The following is an 18,603-nucleotide window of genomic DNA, read 5'->3' on the forward strand; positions in this document are numbered from 1 at the left end:
CCCCTCAATTCCTTCTCTATCATGAAGCTCATATAGCGAACTCCATAGAGGGGAGGAGGGTGGATAGTGGAGCACCCACAGGAACACACATCTTGAAAAATCTCAGTTACCGCACAAGGTGAGTAACCTTCTCTTCTTAGAGTGCTGTCCCTGTGGGTGCTCCACTTTAGGTGACTGTAGAACAGTACCCAGTTATGGAAAGTTGGGTTCCGGAGTACGTTGCACAGTTGATGATAATACCATAAGGCTGAGTATTGCATCATTCTCAGATCTTTTTGTTATTGCATAGTTGTTTGTGAACATGTGTACTGAAGCCCAAGTGGCAGCCTGGCATATTTCTTTGATTGGGACATTATGTAGAAAAGCAGTCGAGGTAGAAACTGCTCTCGTTGAATGGGCTCTGATCCCCTGTTGGGTGTTCTATCTTTTGTTGCTGATAACTCAGGTGGATGTAAGTCAAAATCCATTTTGATAGTCTATTTCGAAATGGCAATGCCTTTCGTTCGTCCAGTTGTGGTGGAGATGAAGAGTCTCAGTGACTTACGGAAAGGTTTTGTTCTTTCTAGGTAGAATGCTAGTGTCTTCTAACATCTAGTGTGTGGAGAACAGATTCCTGGGTAGACCCATGTGGTTTAGGCAGAACGCAGAGAGATATGTAAGTTGATTGATATGGAATGATGAGGGTACCTTTGGTACGAATTTAGGGTGTGGTCGCATAGTCACTTTAAAGACAAAGAATATAGTGTAAGGCAGATGGGCCATGAGGGTCCCGATCTCACCCACTCTATGTGCTGAGGTGATCGTAACTAGGAATGCTACCTTCATTGATAGGTGTAGTAGTGAACAGGTAGCAAGGGGTCAGAAGGTGGCTCTGGTTAGTCCTCTGAGGACTGAGTATAGATCCCATGCTGTTGCAGGAATTCAGAACATGTACCCTGAAGTCTGCAACCCTACAAGAAAGCGTTTTGTAATTGGATGCATGAAGGCTGTGGAAACAGTCACTCTTATGGCAGGTGGTGGTTATGGCCGCGAGGTGTACCTTGAGTGAACTAATGGACAGCCCTGAGTGTTTCAAGTATAGCAAGTACTCCAGGATCTCATGGATTGGTGTTGTAAGTGCAGGTATGTGTTTGTCACGACACCAACAAGTGAACCTCTTCCATTTATGCAGGTAAGTAGTGCGTGTGGTGATTTTCCTGCTGTTTAGGAAAACATTTTTAACCTCTTCTGAACAGGCTAGTTTGTTGCATTGGAGCCATCAAAGAGCTAGGCCTTCAGGTGGAGTTTTGGTAGATTCAGATGAAAGATTAGACCCTCGTCCTGAGACAGGAGATCCCGTTGAATGGGAAAATTGTACGGTGGGCACCATGTTAGGTGGTTCAGGTGTGGGAACCATGTTGGGGCAATCAGTATGATCCTGGCTCCATTGGTCTGTATCTTGTGTATTACTTTCGATAATAGCTGCATTGGTGGGAATGCATACAGAAGGGGAGCATTCCATTGGATGAGGAAGGCATCTTCTAGGGTGTGTGGTCCTAGTCCTATTCGCGAGCAAAAGCTTCGGCATTTGCAGTTTGTGTTGTTGCAAACAGATCTATGACTGGTAGTCCCCACTGTGGGACACGTGGAATATGTGTTGTACTACTTTGTCGTTCAGCTCCCATTCGTGTTCCTGGGAAAACAGTCTGCTCAATGTGTCTGTCATCGTGTTCTGTTGTTCTGGGAGGCAAGACACAGCAATAGTAATATTGTGGGTAAGGCACTAGTTCCATAGTTTCATGGCTTCTGTGCATAGGGAATGAGAACGCGCTCCTCCCAGTCTGCTTATGTAGAACATACAGGCTATGTTGTCTGTTATTATTCTTACCAATTTGTTTCTCATCATCGGTAGGAAATGTTTGCATACATTTTGAACTGCTCGTAGTTCAAGTAGACTGATGTGTAATAATGACTCGGGAGACCACTTCCCTTGGATTTTGTGGGGGTTGAAGTGTGCACCCCATCCTATCAGTGAGGCCTCTGTGGTGATTAGGATGGATGCAGGGACTTGTTGGACAATTACTCGGGATTGTCTACCATTGTAGGGACTGTGTGACTTTCAGGGGTAGCGATAGGATTTTGTTTAGGTTATATCTGCCTGGTATGTATACCATGCTTAGCCACGCCTAGAGAGATACATGACCACACATGCGCTGTCTGACTACAAAAGTAGAGGCAACCATGTGTCATAATAGTTGCAGGCAGGTGTGTGCAGAGATCGTCTGACTGCTTGTGATCATAGATATGAGACGGGTCATTGTGTAAAATCTGGACGTTGGTAGGGAAGCTTTTTCTTGTATTGAGTATGTAAGCTCCGATGAATTCTAGATGTTGCACCGGAAGTAGCGTCAATTTCTTCTCATTTATCGGTAGGCCAAGAGTATAGAAGAGCATTATAGTTCTCTGTGTAAAGTTGGTTGCTTCTGTTCGAGTGAGACCCTTTAACAGGCAGTCATCCAAGCATGGGAATATCACAATTCCCTGTCTGCATAAGTAAACTGCTACTACTGCCAGGGTCAAATGGGAGATCCTTTACTTTGGTTTGCAGTTCCCATGGGATTCCTGAGGTTTGTAGCCAGGAGGCTCTCCTCATGACTATGGCAGTAGCTGTTGTATGGGTTGCTGTGTGTGCTATATCAAGGGAAGCTTGTAGTGCTGTTTGAGCTGCTAGTTGTCCCTCTGTCAAGAGGGCTTGGAACTGCTTCTTTCTTTTCCTCCGGAATATTTGGTAGGAACTCGTTGAGTTTCTGGCAGCTGATGCGGTTGTACTTCACCAGTAGAGTGGTACAGTTTGCCGTGCGGAGTCTTACAGACGAGTATACTTTTTGGCCAAAAAGATCTAATCTCTTGGCGTCTTTGTCTTGAGGTGTGTTCTTAAATTTATCCCCCTGATTTATGGTGTCCACCACCAATTAATTTGGTCATGGGTAGGAGAATAAAAAGTCCATGCCTTTGTTGAGGACATAATATTTTCTGTCAGTTATTTTGCTCGTAGGTGGTATGGTGGCTGGTGTTTGCCATATCGTTTCCGCGGGTTCCATCGATGCATCATTCACCAGTACTGCTATTTTTGTTGTGAATGCTGGGTGTAGAATCTTTAATAGTTGGTGCTGATTCTCAGTTACCTCTTCGTGTGTGATGTTTTGGCTCTGTGCTACCCTTCTAAACAATTCTTGGAATTGTTTTGAGTCATCTGCTACTGTGGGTGGGGGAAGGGAGGGAGCAGGGGAAAGAGACTCATCTGGTGATGAAGAAGAGTTATGTTCTGATGAGAGGTCCTGTGTGGTGTCTTCCAACTCCTCTATTGTGTCCTCAGGTGCCTCCGAGGGTTCTGTGGCCATCTCCGTAGGGGGCTGTATCTGCTTTCTTTTAGATGTGTGAATTCTTTGTAACTGTGATCTGTATGCCGACCATGGGTCCCAGTGTGCCCATCGCATCGGGAATGGAAAGGGTGGGCACATCCATTGGTTAGCCAGTCATGGAGGTATGTCTCTGTGAGGATGGTCCCTGGTACCTGTGTGGGATGGTTGGGGTTCAGTACCAGAAGGGGAAGAGTGTCCGGAGTAGAATACTCCCTCCTCCATGTTGTCCTCATTGCTTGAGAAGTGCAGCACGGACATAGAGTCCTGGTTTCTCGATGTCAGCAGCACCGGGGAGCCATTGGTGCAGAGAATCAGAGACCCTGGTGTGGAGGTTATCGGCATGTGTGGAGCCGAGGTCGTCGGTGCCGAGTAGATACGTTCAGGCACCTGCATCGGTGCCGCTCTCGTGAGTGGCTTTGGTCAGTGCCGATGTTGGCGGTTTACGTCTTGTGGGTGGCATTGTCATTTTCAGTTCTGTGGGCACCATGTCCTTCCTGGGAGTGGCAGGTGCCGTGGAGGAGGAGGCTGTCTTATGCCTGCCACTCGACTCTTTGCCTTTACCATTCATACTCCCGGTGCGGGCGGTGCCAGAGGTGCCCGGAGCATTGAACATGATCACCCTGCTGGCCATCGGCACTGAGGGTAGTGATCTCGCTGGAGACCATTTTCTGTTTAACAGTTCTCCCTGCATTGGTGATGTTTCCCTTTTCCTCTATTTTTTTTGGAGGAAAGGGTACTTGCTCTATCCAGGGAGGAGGTGCCTGGAGAGTACCTTCCTGGGGGCTTTCTAGCATCCAATGGAGAAGTAAGGGATTTTTCCGTCAGGATAATTTTTAGTCTAAGATCCCTGTCTCTCCTCGCTCTGGCTTTGAGGTTGTTGCAGTGGGCGCATTTCTGGGGAATGTGTGCTTCCCCTAACAACGGATGCACTGCAAGTGGCTGTCTGAGACAGGCATCACATCCTTGCAAAAAGTGCATCTTTTGAATCCAGGCGAGCCTGGCACTATCTTTATCTAATTTTCTAATTAAACAGAAATAAAGAAGGAGAGGGATCTCTCAGAGCTTGTTTTTTGGAACTCGAAATAGTTTTAAACTGAAGTTTAAGACTATTTCTACACTATCTACTAACTATAACCAACTAAACTCTAATTGCTATCTAAATTGTTCTATTTCAGTCGTTTTAAGACACCGCTGTTGGAGCTCCGTCTGCAGCCCAGGATGGCTCAGAAGGAACTGAGGGGGTTGGGACGCACAAGCGCCAATGGTACAAGGGGGCTACTGCGCACATGCATCCCAAGCAGGCACTGCTACCAGAAGTCTCCAATCAGTGGTGCCGGGACACACCAACACCTGAAGTGGAGCACCCACAGGAACAGCACTCGAAGAATTACTTCTTTCTATATCACAGCATTTGAGCCAACAAAAAGGAACCGGTATTAAAACTGGTAAAGTCTACCACTAAAATGCTTCATAAAGAAATCAAGCAAGTTCAGATAGTTTATTTTGTAACTACTCTGTGAATCTGAAACTTAGTACTCACAACTGAAAGGCATCTTCCAACCGTGCTGGAATATAGGATGGAAGAGAGAATACTAGAGGAACAGAGCAAGCGTGGGAAGTAAGCGGATAGGAAGTCAAAGAGGTAAAGCGGAACTGGTTCAAACAATTTTAAAACAAAGGGCAATCTGAACTGGCGAGAGATGGGCAGGAAAACAATTACTTAATATTCCCATATGGCACGTGGATGCTTATGGAATTTCACAAGTCAGTACTGTATACCATCTGCAGAACAGTTTTGAATATTGTTATTTGATCTTTTTCAATAACTAAGCAAAAGCATGAATTTGATTAAAATAACGAATCTCTAGTGTTAAGATTTAGGACCTCTGCCTGTTCCCACTGAAACTAATCAAGATACTAGGGGTCAAAAACAGGTTAACAGAAACCAAATCACAATTATATCAGCTGTTAAGATATTTATTTTGTCTGATTTTATACACACTAAATGTCTACAATAAACTAATATTAAACAACACCAGAACACAACCACCTTAGGTTTTTGAATCTTTAAAAGAAGCACACTTTGACAGTATTGCATACAAAAAAAAAATTATTCTAGGATCAGTGGATAGCTTTTATTATCCAGGCTCAACGATATGTTAGAACATAAATACAGGAGGCAGAATCAATGGAAGAGTTCAGAAGAGCTGAGCATTAGAAATGCTATGAAGTTTAAGTTTCTCTGACATTTAATAGGCTGAAGAGACAGATAATCAGTCGACTGGAATAAATTCAACATGCATTGTTTGCATCTGCTTCATCTTACATACTTAAGACCTGTGAGTAGATAATTCTGGTACAAGAGACATTATTTCTAGAGATAAAAAAAATGTACTTTGGTCTTGCCTTTAACGTGTACTCTGGTTACAAATTTTAAAATATAGTAGTAGCAGTCTGTGGCCAGGCAGCTCCTTTTAAAAATTATACCAAACAACTGAACTGGAGATCATTAAAATATCTGCAAAACGTAAATGTGCACTTTTATTCAGAAGCTAATGCAAGTGTCTAATTTAAACAGTATGTGCTTTCAATATTTAATTTATCGTATCTTAGGTAGTCCTTCCACTGATTAATCTCACCACTTGTTGCCCACAGGGCTGGCTTGCCTTTATTATATAAAGATTCCTGTAAGGAATCTATGGGTCTGTATCCTGTAAGACATTAGCTTAAACAAGTTAACATAAGCGTGGTTAAGGAGGCCTGTAACCTTTGGCATAGATAAATGGCCTAATGGTTACCTTCAGATTTTGGGAACTGAGGAAAGCTTGCTCAGTGGAAGAAGTTGGAACTTAACAGTAAATGGTAACTGCAAGGCACTTGGAAGTAACAGCTGCAACTCTGCTTAAGCAAGAAGTGATGGGTATGATAATGAGCTAAAATGGTATTAACACATATCAGTATATGTTAACCTATAGAATAAGTACACCTTAACACTATGTGGGTAAGGAAGTTAGATTTAGCCATACTGGGTTGGATATTAGCTTAGCCCTATAACAGGGCAACCCACCATGTGGCGTTAGTTCTTTCTTCTCGGCTTTTCCCCATTTGACCCTTCAACTCATTCAGGAACCTGGACCATTGGACTCATTGCCATGCCAGAGACAGGGCTGATCCTTTGTCTCTTACCACCCGGTCCTCAAAGCAGGGTGTGCGTATGCAAATTTAAGAGCTTATTCAAAGACTACCACCACAGATATCCCTAATACTGTATTATCTCTATCTTTTTATGTGGCTTGAATCTTTTCTGGCTTTATTCGTTATTTTAATAAAGGTCTCTAAGGTTTTAATTTGCCCTCAGTGTGAATGTCCATGCCATCCATCCTGAGGCTCCCGACAAGATATTGGACTCACTGGTATTAGTTCTGTGTAGCCTGATTTTGGGAGAAGAACCTTATCACTGTCATATCAATTGTCAATCATCACAATGATTATTAACCTATTACAAGGGTCAGGCAACAAACACATGCAACTGGTAAATAGAACTGTTGACATAGCCAGTATTCCTCAACTACTGTGCAAATGCATAGGATGTCCAAAAGGCATTGGATATCAGCTATACGTGGAGTGCCCTGTCCAGCTCTCTCACTGGTAGCTGCTGCTAGGCAACTGGCTAGTAATCACAGTAGGAAAATACCTATGGAGTCAACTTCAAAAAAAGTCACGTTCGACCATACAAAGTCCTTGTATTTTACTTGTGCAGGCCTTCTACATGAGGAAGCTACCACTTGACGGTTGCCAACCCTGAGGAGATTGACTAAAGAAGAAATGTGACAAGATAGCAGAGGAAGACAGTGAACAGACCAAAGGAGGGAAAAAAAAGGTGTAGTGCAAGAAGGAGAGAGGACAAAGATAACGAGGTAGAAGGGAAAAACATAGTTGTTTTCCCAATGCTGTAACTCCGCTTTCTTTACTAAGGCTGTGGAATGTAACCAATCAAAATATGTTTACTACACAATTACAAGCAACTATCCACCCCACATAATCTGAAGAGTTTTGGGATACATGCAAGCACTCCCTTTACTTCCCCCTATACACTTAGGACTTTAGATGATATTTTCTTCCCCAGGAATAGTTGGGTGCAGAGATGTATCACAGAAAATATAATTGAAGAGTTAGACAAGTGATTTTTTAAAAAATTATAAAGGTATAGCCTTTCATCTCTGAGTGCTGTATAAATATTGGCTGATTAAACACCAACCTCACAAGGATTTTGAGGATTAATCAATACTAGCCTCAAAGATTCTAGGGAGGATTAAATATTACTTTCCCTTGATGCCTACACTGAACCTAAGGACAGTGAAATAGCATCTCACCTAGTGAACCAGGAACACTGCACAACTCAAGTTTCTAACACCGAACAGTTATGCTGTGTAAAAACAGATAAAATTATAAATTGGAAGTAACTTACTCATTCCTGAGCATTCTCTATCTCCGTCCCACACATTAGAAACTGCATGCCCCGTCAACAAGAGGTTAATTAAGCTTTGGCTATGTAATGGAAAGATATACCTTATTAAAAAATGACATGCAATTTATTTCTGCAAATCTAATTATTCCTGAACAAAGGAGAAAACTCATATCTTAGCAAGCATTTGCTGTCTGAACACTTTGAATTCAGTTTATATATATATCTCAGTGACACCCAAAATAATTTAAAACTAACATTTTTAACACAAGATTGCCAATTTACCTCCAACTTAAGAGACTGAATACTTTCTCTGGAAGTTCAGTATTAAAAGGGTTTGTTCCAAATTGCAGCAAACTGTGTGAACAAAGGGGTTCCAAAAATTCAAGTAGAAAGTTACTGCAATAGTTGTTGCTTTTATCTACTGTAGAATAGCAACTGAATTCTTTTCAGACTAATCATGCTCAGCAACTATTTCTAAAAGAATACTCACTTGTAGAAACACGGGAAAGTGTGTTAGTCCACTCTACAGAGACCACTGAATAATCTGGCTATTCTAGTGAAAATATAAAAAGGTTGCAAACACATCTCACTAAAATGACTATTTATAACTTACCTGCCATGGCCATAAACAGGATCTATCAATGGCTCTGTGGAATCTTCAATTTCATTTTTTATGTTTTCGATACCCTAGAGAAAAAGCAGAAGCCCTCACTGGAGTATTTATAAAAAAAATGCTGTTAAGGAATGAAGACAAGCTTAAAGCTAGCAGATACAAAACAAAACAACCAGACAATAAAACATCAAGGTTGACTGCCCTAGCAGCCTCGCAACAGAGTGGCATAACTGACAGAAGAGACAATAAGGGCTGTGTATGCTGGTGTTTAAGAGCCAGGGCAAAAGCTCAGGGCCTCCACATGGATTGTGCTGGTGTCTTGGAAGCCCCATGACTCATTCCACAGATTTGATATTGACCTGGGCTGTCAAGCGATTAAAAAAAATTAATTGTAATTAATCGCACTGTTAAACAATAATAGAATACCATTTATTTAAATATTTTTGGGTTTCTCTATATTTTCAAAAATATTTATTTCAATTACAAAACAGAATACAAAGTGTACAGTACTTAATTTATTTTTGATTACAAGTATTTGCACTGTAAAAAAAAAGAAATAGGTGAACTGAAAAATACTAATACAAGTACTGTAGTGCAATCTCTTTATCATGAAAGTTGAACCTAGAAATGTAGAATTATGTAAAAAACCCTGCATTCAAAAATAAAACATTGTAAAACTTTAGAGCCTACAAGTCTACTCAGGCCTACTTCTTGTTAAGCCAATCTCTCAGACAAACAAGTCTGTTTACATTTGCAGGAGATAATGCTGCCCGGTTCTTGTTTACAATGTTACCTGAAAGTGAGAACAGCCAGTCTCATGGCACTGTTGTAGCTGGCGTCACAAGATATTTACGTGCCAGATGAGCTAATGATTCATATGGCCTTTCATGCCATTCGAGGGAACATGCGTCCATGCTGATGACGGGTTCTGTTTGATAATCCAAAGCAGTGCAGACCAACACATGCTCATTTTCATCCTCTGAGTCAGATGCCACCAGCAGATTTTCTTTTTTGGTGGTTCAGGTTCCGTAGTTTCCGCATCTGAGTGTTGCTCTTTTAAGAATTCTGAAAGCATGCTCCCCACCCTGTCCCTCTCAGATTTTGGAAGGCACTTCAGACTTTTAAACCTTGGGTCAAGTGCCGTAGCTATTTTTAGAAATTTCACGTTGGTACCTTCTTTGCGTTTTGTCAAATCTGCAGTGAAAGTGTTCTTAAAATGAACAACATGTGCTGGGACATCATCCAAGACTGCTATAACATGAAATATGGCAGAATGTAGGTAAAAGAGCAGGGGACATATAATTCTCCCCCAAGGAATTCAGTCACAAATGTAATTAACATATTGGTTTTTTTAATGAGTGTCATCAGCATGGAAGCGTGTCCTCTGGAATGGTGGCTGAAGCATGAAGAGGCATACAAATGTTTACCAGATCTGGCACATAAATATACTGCAATGCCAGCTACAAAAGTGCCAAGCAAAATGCCTGTTCTCACTTTCTGGTGACATTGTTAATAAGAAGAGGACAGCATTATCTCCTATAAATGTAAACAAACTTGTTTGTCTTAGCGATTGGCTGAACAAGAAGTAGGACTGAGTGGACTTGTAGGCACTGAGCTTCTACATTGTTTTGTTTTTGAGTGAAGATATGTAACAAAAAAATTCTACATTTGTAAGCTACACTTTCACGACAAAGATTGTACTATAGTATTCGTATGAGGTGAATTGAAAACTACTATTTCTTTTATCATTTTTACAGTGCAAATATTTGTAATCAAAAATATATATTTTGATTTCAATTACAACACAGAATACAATATATATGAAAATGTAGAAGAACATCCAAAATATTAAATAAATTTAAATTGGTATTCTATTAACAGTGCAATTAATACTGCGATTACTCACAATTAATTTTGAGTTAAATCGCATGACTTAACTGCGATTAATGGACAGCCCTAATATTGATACATAGCGAGGACCAAATAAAAGAGCTGGTTACAATGGACAACCTTAGTTCAAGTGACCATGAGCTAATTCAATATAACTAATGGAAGGATATACAAAAACAGATCTGCAACTAGGGTCCTTGATTTCAAAATGGTTAACTTAAAAAAATTAAGGGAAATTAGTTAGGAAAGTGAACTAGACTGAAGAACTCAAAAATCTGAATGTGGAAGAGGCTTGGAATTACTTTAAGTCAAAGTTGTAGAAACTATTTGAAGCCTGCATCCCAAGCAAGGGGAAAAAATTCGTAAGGAAGGGCTGCAGACTAAGCTGGATGAGAAAGCATCTTAAGTAGGTGATTAAGAGAAAGCAGACAGCCTACAAGGAATGGAAGAAGGGAGGGATCAGCAAGGGAAGCTACCTGTTGGAGGTCAGAAAGCGTAGGGATAAAATGAGAACTTCCAAAGGCCAAGCAGAGTTGAACTTTGCAAAGGGAATTAAAACCAACAGTAAAAGGTTCTATAGCCATATAAATAAGAAAACAAGAAAAAAAAGTGGGATCACTAAGCACTGAGGATGGGTGGAGGTTAGATTATCTAGGCATGGCCCAACATCTAAACAAATACTTTGCCTCAGTTTTTAAAGAGGCTAATGAAGAGCTTTGGGTAGTGACAGGTTGACTACTGGGAATGAGGATATGGATGTAGAAATGACCACATCCAAGGTGAAGTCAGACACAAATAGCTTAATGGGACTAAAAGTGGCCCAGGTAACCTCCATCCAAGAATATTAAAGGAACTGGCACATGAAATTGTAAAACCACTAGCAAGGCTTTTTAATGAATCTGTAAATCTTGGGGGTCGTACCCTATGACTGGAGATTTGCTAATACAGTTCCTATTTTTAACAAAGGGGGAAAAAAAGTAATCTTGAAAACTAAAGGCCTGTTAGTTTGACCTCAATTGCACGCAAGGTCTTAGAACAAATTTTGAAAGAGAAAGTAGTTAAGGACCTAGAGGTTAACAATTGGGATAAAATATAACATGGTTTTACAAAAGGTATATTGTGCCAGACCAACTTAATCTTAATTGAGAAGGTAACTGATTTTTTTAGTCAAGAAAATGCAGTAGAGATCTAATCTACCTGAATTTCAATAAAGCATTTCATACAGTTCCACATGGGAAATTATTAATTAAATTAGTGAAGATGGGGATTAATATGAGAATTGCAAGATGGATAAGGAACTGATTAAAGGGGAGACTACAACAGGCCATACTAAAAAGGTGAAATCAAGGCTGGAGGGAGGTTACTTGTGGAGTACTTCAGGGATTAGTCTTGGCACCAATGTTATTTAACATTTTTGTTATTGACATTGGCAAAAAAAGGGTGTGCGGGCTACTAAAATTTGTGGCTGACACAACGTTGGGAGGTATTGCAATATGGAGGACCACCAGACAAGAAGATCTGGACGACCTTATAAACTGGAATAGAAGAAATGGAATGAAATTTAATAGTACAAAGTCATGCATTTAGGGACTAACAAGAATTTTTGCTATAAGCTGGGGACATGTTAGTTGGAAGCAACAGAGGAGGAGAAAGACTAGGACGTATTCGTTGATCACAGGATGACTATGAGCCGCCAATGGGATGTAGCTGTGAAAAAAGGCTAATGCAGTCCTAGCATTCATAAAGCCCGGTATTTCCAGCAGAGAGAGGGAAGTGTTAGTACTGTTACACAAGGCACTGGTGAGACCTCATCTGGAATACTGGGCACAATTCTGGTCTCCATGTTTAAGAAAGATTAAACTAAACTGGAACACGTGCAGAGACGAGCTCCTAGGATGATGTGAGGAATGAAAAACCTACCTTATGAGAGGAGATTCAAAGAGATTGGCTTGTTTAGCCTAACCAAAATAAGGCTGAGGGGAGATGTGATTGCTCTCTATATATCACTAGGAGATAACAAATTAAATAAATACCAGGAGGGAAGAGAAGTTAAGTGCTGATGTGGACAGAAGAACAAATAGACAAACAGGCCATTAACAAGTCTAGGCTTGAAATCAGGCAAAGGTTTCTAACCATCAGAGGAGTGAAGTTCTGGAACAGCCTGCCAAGAGGAGTTGTGGGGAGGACGGACGGACAAAAAAACATAACTGGCTGGGTAAGTTTATGGAAGGGGTGGTATGATGAGACTGCCTACAATGGCATGTAGCTAATCTGTGACTGCTAGCAGTAAATATCACCAATGGTTGGTGATGGAACACTAGATGGGGATGGTTCTGAGTTACTACAGAGAATTCTTTCCCAGGTGTCTGGCTAGTAGGTCTTGCCCACATGCTCTGCTCAGGGTTTAACTGACCCTAAATATAGCAGAGACTCTGGGGTTTTCTCAGCTTTCTCTGCATCATGGGGCATGGGTCACTTGCAGGTTTAAACTAGTGTACATGGTGAATTCTCTATAACTTGAAGTCTTTTAACCATGATTTGAGGACTTTACTCAGCCAGAGGTTAGGGTCTATTACAGGAGTGGATGAGTGAGGTTCTGTGGCCTGCAATGTGCAGGAGGGCAGACTAGATGATCATGATGGTCACTTCTGACCTTAAAGTCTATGGGATAAGGAACAATCACTACACTCACAGTTAATCAGTTGGGGAACGCTGCAAGGAGATCCTCTGACTTTCCCCCTTCCTCAGGATTTTACTGCTACCAGCTGAACTGAAGACTAAAATGAAAATGGAGCTACAGATTTATGGGACTAATGTCCCTACTAAACAGGCAGGAATGGGATGGCAGTCAACACAGAAATACATTTTAACTCTATAAAAAGATTCTTTTCCACCTACTCCCCTGTAAAATACCTTGTGACGTTCAGAAAGGAGTTTTCTTAAAAATAATTTACAAGTTTATTTCTGTGCTGGATGCCCCACTACAACATTAATAAGGAGCCCATCCTACCCATAAATCTGGAATTAACTCAAATTTTAAATTCTGAGCTTGTTGCTCATCTTTAAGTAAAAGGGGTAATAATCAAATCTTTTCTTTTAAGAACAAACCTTTGTCAATATCACAGAATACAGAAAGAGCAATACTCCAAATTTATTTGTCCACACGGAATACTGATCCCACAGTGCATCCTTTAGTTCTGGAAAGCTTTGGAATGATTGCTTGCTGAAGACAGAAAAAAGGAGAAATAATTTAGATGTAGCATTAGAATAGTGTAAAAAGTAAAAAGGATATTAGGTACTAAATTTAAGTTGTTTAAATAAAAAGAGTAACATCCGTGTTACTACACACTGAGACAGTTACACAGCAATCTCTGCAGTTAATACACCTGCGACATAACTATTAGTATTTACTTATCAGAAGAGCAAATAAATGGTTTCTTTAGAGAAGCTGGTTACAGTATTATATTTTTACTGATATGCAAATATTTTAGTATAAATTATGTACACTTGAAATAGTGCAAAGTGGCTAGAATAAATAATTAGTAAGTTTTTCAAATCTGAAGTTGCAGTGGACTGAATAGGTCTGTCGGTACAGTAATTAATAATGAAAGGAAGGGAGAGGGGAAGAGTTATATTTAAAGAAAAACTCTACCCAACCAGGTGAAACTATTTCCCTTCAATGAACAATGTGTAGGACCTATTATAAACCACTTTCTTTGAGGGGCAAGCTGGTCTTTAGAATGAAGCCTCAGAGGAATCATTAAGCCTTTGAAAGGCTACTGTTAAAAGGTCATATCCTCAGTGGGCCACCTCTTAGACAAAGCCTTAGCGAAAGCAAAAAGTCCTCAACTTGTGTGTGAGTGAGTGTAATGGGAAAAACTGGTATGGAGAATAAGGTGGCTAATCTAAATGATGGGAGGCATATCTGGACATGCAGGCAGATCTTAAATGAAAGTCAGAGGTAGGAGAAATCTCTGAATGCAGGTAAGGGAGGTGATTGCTTTCTCTTGGGACAGTATGGAATCACAATCATAGATTTCTTTTAAGAACACGTATTCATTGTTTCTTTTCTGTCACTTAAGCTGAGAAAGCATAACATACATTAGAGGTTAGGCTAAGTGTAAATCTAAATATACTAAACAAGCCATTGTTTTTACTCCACTATTTTCTGTTTTTAATAAATCTTATTTATTGTTAAGAAATGTATATTGCAATGGTGCAAATTTGCTTGTGAGGGGAAGGTTCACCCAAGCCATTCTTGGTAACAAAAGGCATCCTGCAACCTTGAAAAAGAGGTACAGGAGGCACAGAAAGTTCATAAACCTAACCCACCAAATGAACTTGGTCAACAGGGCTTGGGAAAGGATGTCCACTCCCAGTGGGGTGTTTTGTGAGAAGCTGTGCTAGGTAAACATCTGGGGACCTCGGATAGGACCAAGGAAGAGACAAGAGTTGATTATGAGGTCAGGCAACGTTATATTTTTTCCTCCTCTCTCCATCACACAAAAGGATGTTTTGAAAACTTCTTGGCATAGACTATTGTAAGCACTCTTGAAGGTGATAAAAACTTGTAGTGACCTTTAGATTATTACATTAGTGACTTTTATTTTATCCAAAATATTCTTAAACTTCTATTACTGTTCTTGTTTTGTTCCTTACATTTTATTCCTGTAAAGATATAACTTTTTATTTATTTACCTTCAGAGACAAATTCAAAAGCATTTCATCCTTCAACCTGGCATTTAGACAAAAACTAGAAAGGATAGGGCTAGAGCTAAAATAGAGGAACATATATATCTATTTTAGCTTTAACACTATCCTTTCTAGTTTTTGTCTAAATGCCGGGTTGAAGGATGAAATGCTGTTGAATGTGTCTCTGAAGGTAATAAATTAAAAAAAAAAAAAGTTATACTTTGACAGGAATAAAATGTAAGGAACAAAACAAGAACAGTAATAGAAGTTTAAGAATATTTTGGATAAAATAAAAGTCACTAATATAATAATCTAAAGGTCACTACAAGTTTTATATTTATATATAAGACCAAACATTTCTTTTAAAAATTTCCTGGCCTAAGTTATGGAAAGATACCAGGTGAGGCAAACTGTTTCTTGCAGTACAGGTCAAACAAGCATTTTTTAAAAATCAGCATAATCTGTGAAGACCATATCACAACAAATTGAATTATTCATATCCTTTTTACTCAAATTTATTAAATATGCTTTTTAATTAACTGCAAAGAGATGCACATAATCATGTGCAAAGTGTGCTAATCAGATATTTTAGATAAAATCTGGAACAAATTATTGCTTCCTTTTTGAATTATAAATACACAGATAAAAACAAAGTTTTAAACTCCAAATTTGACCTACCCTTACAACACTTTGCCATATATCTGATTCTGAATATTAGTGAGACTGTAAAATAGTGTATTTTAAATGTTCCAACATGTTACTTACTGAATTAATGCATGAAATCGCTCAAAGCCAAGCTCTTCGGCAGCCAAGGCAGCTATACACAAGAGACACTTTTCAGCACTACACATGGCAAAAAATGACACAAGATACACACAGCAAGCTAGTATACTTTCAAGCTTCAGTTATATTTTTAATTTCCCCTCCTTTGGAAATTTTCAATTTTAGTATCTACATGATGTAATCTACTTCACTGTAACAATATGGGTCCTTCACCATACAAATCAGTGAATGCACCACTATTAAGATTACAGAAAAATATCTTAAATTTTAAAAAAAACAAAACCAAAAAAAAATCAAGAGCCCCTAGTTTGTAGTCTTGAAATTCTGTGAAAATATAAACTGTTGATTTTGCAAAAGTGATGATGATTGTTAGTCACCAAGCAGAAGCATGCTACAAATAATTTTGCAAGTCAACTGCAAGTATTATTTTCTAGAGGAAAGCAAGCATAATTATTTGAATAGTTTTAGAGCAGTGTCAATGTAAGAAAGCTGTACTTTTTTTTTTTTTTTTCAAATGTTTAAGTAACATTTGTTTTTGTAAACAAATTAAAATGGTTCCAGATAGTTTTAGGCACACTGTTCCTGCAACAAGATTTCATAGCTCTAAACTAACTAGCCTCAGACATTCCTCAAATATATCTACAGCTAGAGGAAAAAAAAAAAAAAAAAAATACAGCATGCAGTGTCGTCCCAGGTTCAGTGTAGACCTTTGGTCCCTCGTAAAAGCTTTTGAAACAGAGATAAAATGAGCTTTTCTTGACTTTCACTTGCTTTTAAATAAGTAGGCCCTAAAATCTATTTTGATACTTGTAAAAATGTGTAAAACAAGTATTTAAAATTACAAGAGACGCTCAAAAAGCAGCATCATTAACAGGCTTTGACTCCACCAATATTCCTAAATGTTTTATCTTATTCCTTGTGTATAATAGATATAACAGATGTTTCCACTTTCAATTAAAACTGAATATCTATTTGATCCTGAAGGCACAGAAGTCAGTAGCAGTGCTTCCATTTGCTTCAGTGGATGCATGATTGAGCCTTGTATCAGTTACATGTGTACCTGTCATAAGCAACACTACTAATCCAGTATGAAGGTTCACAAAGCATTAAGCATTCCTCAAAGTATCTCATTTATCTGTAGAGAAATAGCTTAATTGAATATCAAACTCGTATTTTGAAGGGTCTTTTTAGTTTTCCTGCAATACACAGTATGCTTCTCTCTCTCTAGTCAAGAGGTGACTTTTGCAATGACTAGTGTCAGATTTATGAATTACAGGAGTTTGGGGACCATGATTTCAGTATCCTCAGCACTGTCACCTATATATTAATGGTTTTAAAAATCACAAGTAGTCAGGAATTGCAAGTTATATTTATAAGAAGAATGTGACCTTTTCGTAAGTCTCATGTCCTACTATATCACTTTGAAGAAGTATGAAGTCAAATACTTGAACTAGAACAGAAGATACTACAAATGTGCAATGTGGACGGATAATAGTTGGAACCTTAAAATCAATCCTGAAATGGCTAAGTTACCTGTGGATCCTCGTCTTAATAGATTTCCTTTTTAATATAAGTAAAAAAATTCAGAGCTATTTGTTTTATGACGTACAAGCTTTTTTCTCTAGTCAGTGGACCACTCACATATCAAGATAGATATCCCCATAAAAAGTGACTTGCTCAGAATATTTTTTTAAAAAGGGAAATGATCATTTAATCCTTCCAACTTAAGGGCTAAAAAGCTTTACACAGTCTAAAAAAAAATTGGGGGGGAGAGGGGGAGCGGCAGAAATCATGCATGTTACATTCCTGCACAAAAACATATTTTGGAAAACACATGAACAGTAGTTCATAATGAAAATTAGCAGTTATGACGACTTCTTTAAAGTTACAATATTGTAGCTAAAGAGACTAAGTTTTTTAAAAACAAAAAAAAAGGAAAAGAAAAAAGTTAGAGAATAAATATACAAATCAACATTTGAACCTGAGAGCTTGCACTATTATAATAAAGTGAAAACTCAACAAGTCATTATCGTACACCACAAAAACAGATTCAACAAATGTGACCATTCTGTATGTGCGTCCACTTTGTTGGCAGTTCTTAGAACAGTATTTTAGACCATTTCACTCTGCACTACTTGGAGTGGAATAGCAGAAACTTAACATTTGGAACAAAAGCAGGAAACAGGCAGATAACAGATGAGAGGCCTAGAAAAGAAGAGGTAGTGCTAAAAAAATAGTGGAGACAGGCATAACTCAGATGAGATCACTCTGAAACAACATTTAGTTGTGAGAAAAAGAGGAGAGGAAAGAACAGATGAAATACAAAAAATCCATATAAGAAAAAAGGTGATTAGAGAAAACCTGAGTTTAAAAAAATACTATATATTTACAATATTTGGAATTTTATAGTATTAATGTATTAAGCCAGAAGTAGAAATGTTTACAACATTATGAATATACTTCAGTTTTTATTCCATTGGAAGTATGTAATTAGACTCCCAAAAGCAGCAGCCTGTCTGTCAAGCTGACTGCCATCTGTGAAACCATCCTGTCCTCTGCAACATCGAAAGTCTTGAAAATTGAAAAGGCAAAGTTTGAACGTTCATTTGGTCACAGCAGCAAAGGCAGAAAATTTCAATTTATGTCTTAACCCTGCCAGTGGTGAAACTTTCCACTGCCATCAGTTCCTTGGAACCCATCTCTTTGTCCAAAGTCTGGCCAGATAAGGACTTGGAAGCCCGCTTTAGCTAAAATAG

At 39.0% G+C, this 18,603-nt stretch overlaps 1 protein-coding gene across 2 annotated transcripts in view; it reads right to left on the reverse strand.

The window, feature by feature from the left end:
* Window positions 1–18,603, reverse strand: part of MINDY3 (MINDY lysine 48 deubiquitinase 3) — a 95,195-nt gene that overhangs the window by 62,243 nt on the left and 14,349 nt on the right. For both annotated transcript variants that reach the window (XM_037890768.2, XM_027820974.2), the window contains 4 exons: window positions 15,830–15,881; window positions 13,481–13,595; window positions 8,483–8,556; window positions 7,870–7,949 (listed from right to left, as the gene is read on the reverse strand). In XM_037890768.2, the coding sequence (XP_037746696.1) occupies window positions 7,870–7,949; window positions 8,483–8,556; window positions 13,481–13,595; window positions 15,830–15,881 (321 nt within the window). The remainder of the gene's footprint in view (window positions 1–7,869; window positions 7,950–8,482; window positions 8,557–13,480; window positions 13,596–15,829; window positions 15,882–18,603) is intronic.

Source organism: Chelonia mydas, chromosome 2 (genome assembly GCF_015237465.2).
Source record: "Chelonia mydas isolate rCheMyd1 chromosome 2, rCheMyd1.pri.v2, whole genome shotgun sequence".
NCBI lineage: Eukaryota > Metazoa > Chordata > Testudines > Cheloniidae > Chelonia > Chelonia mydas.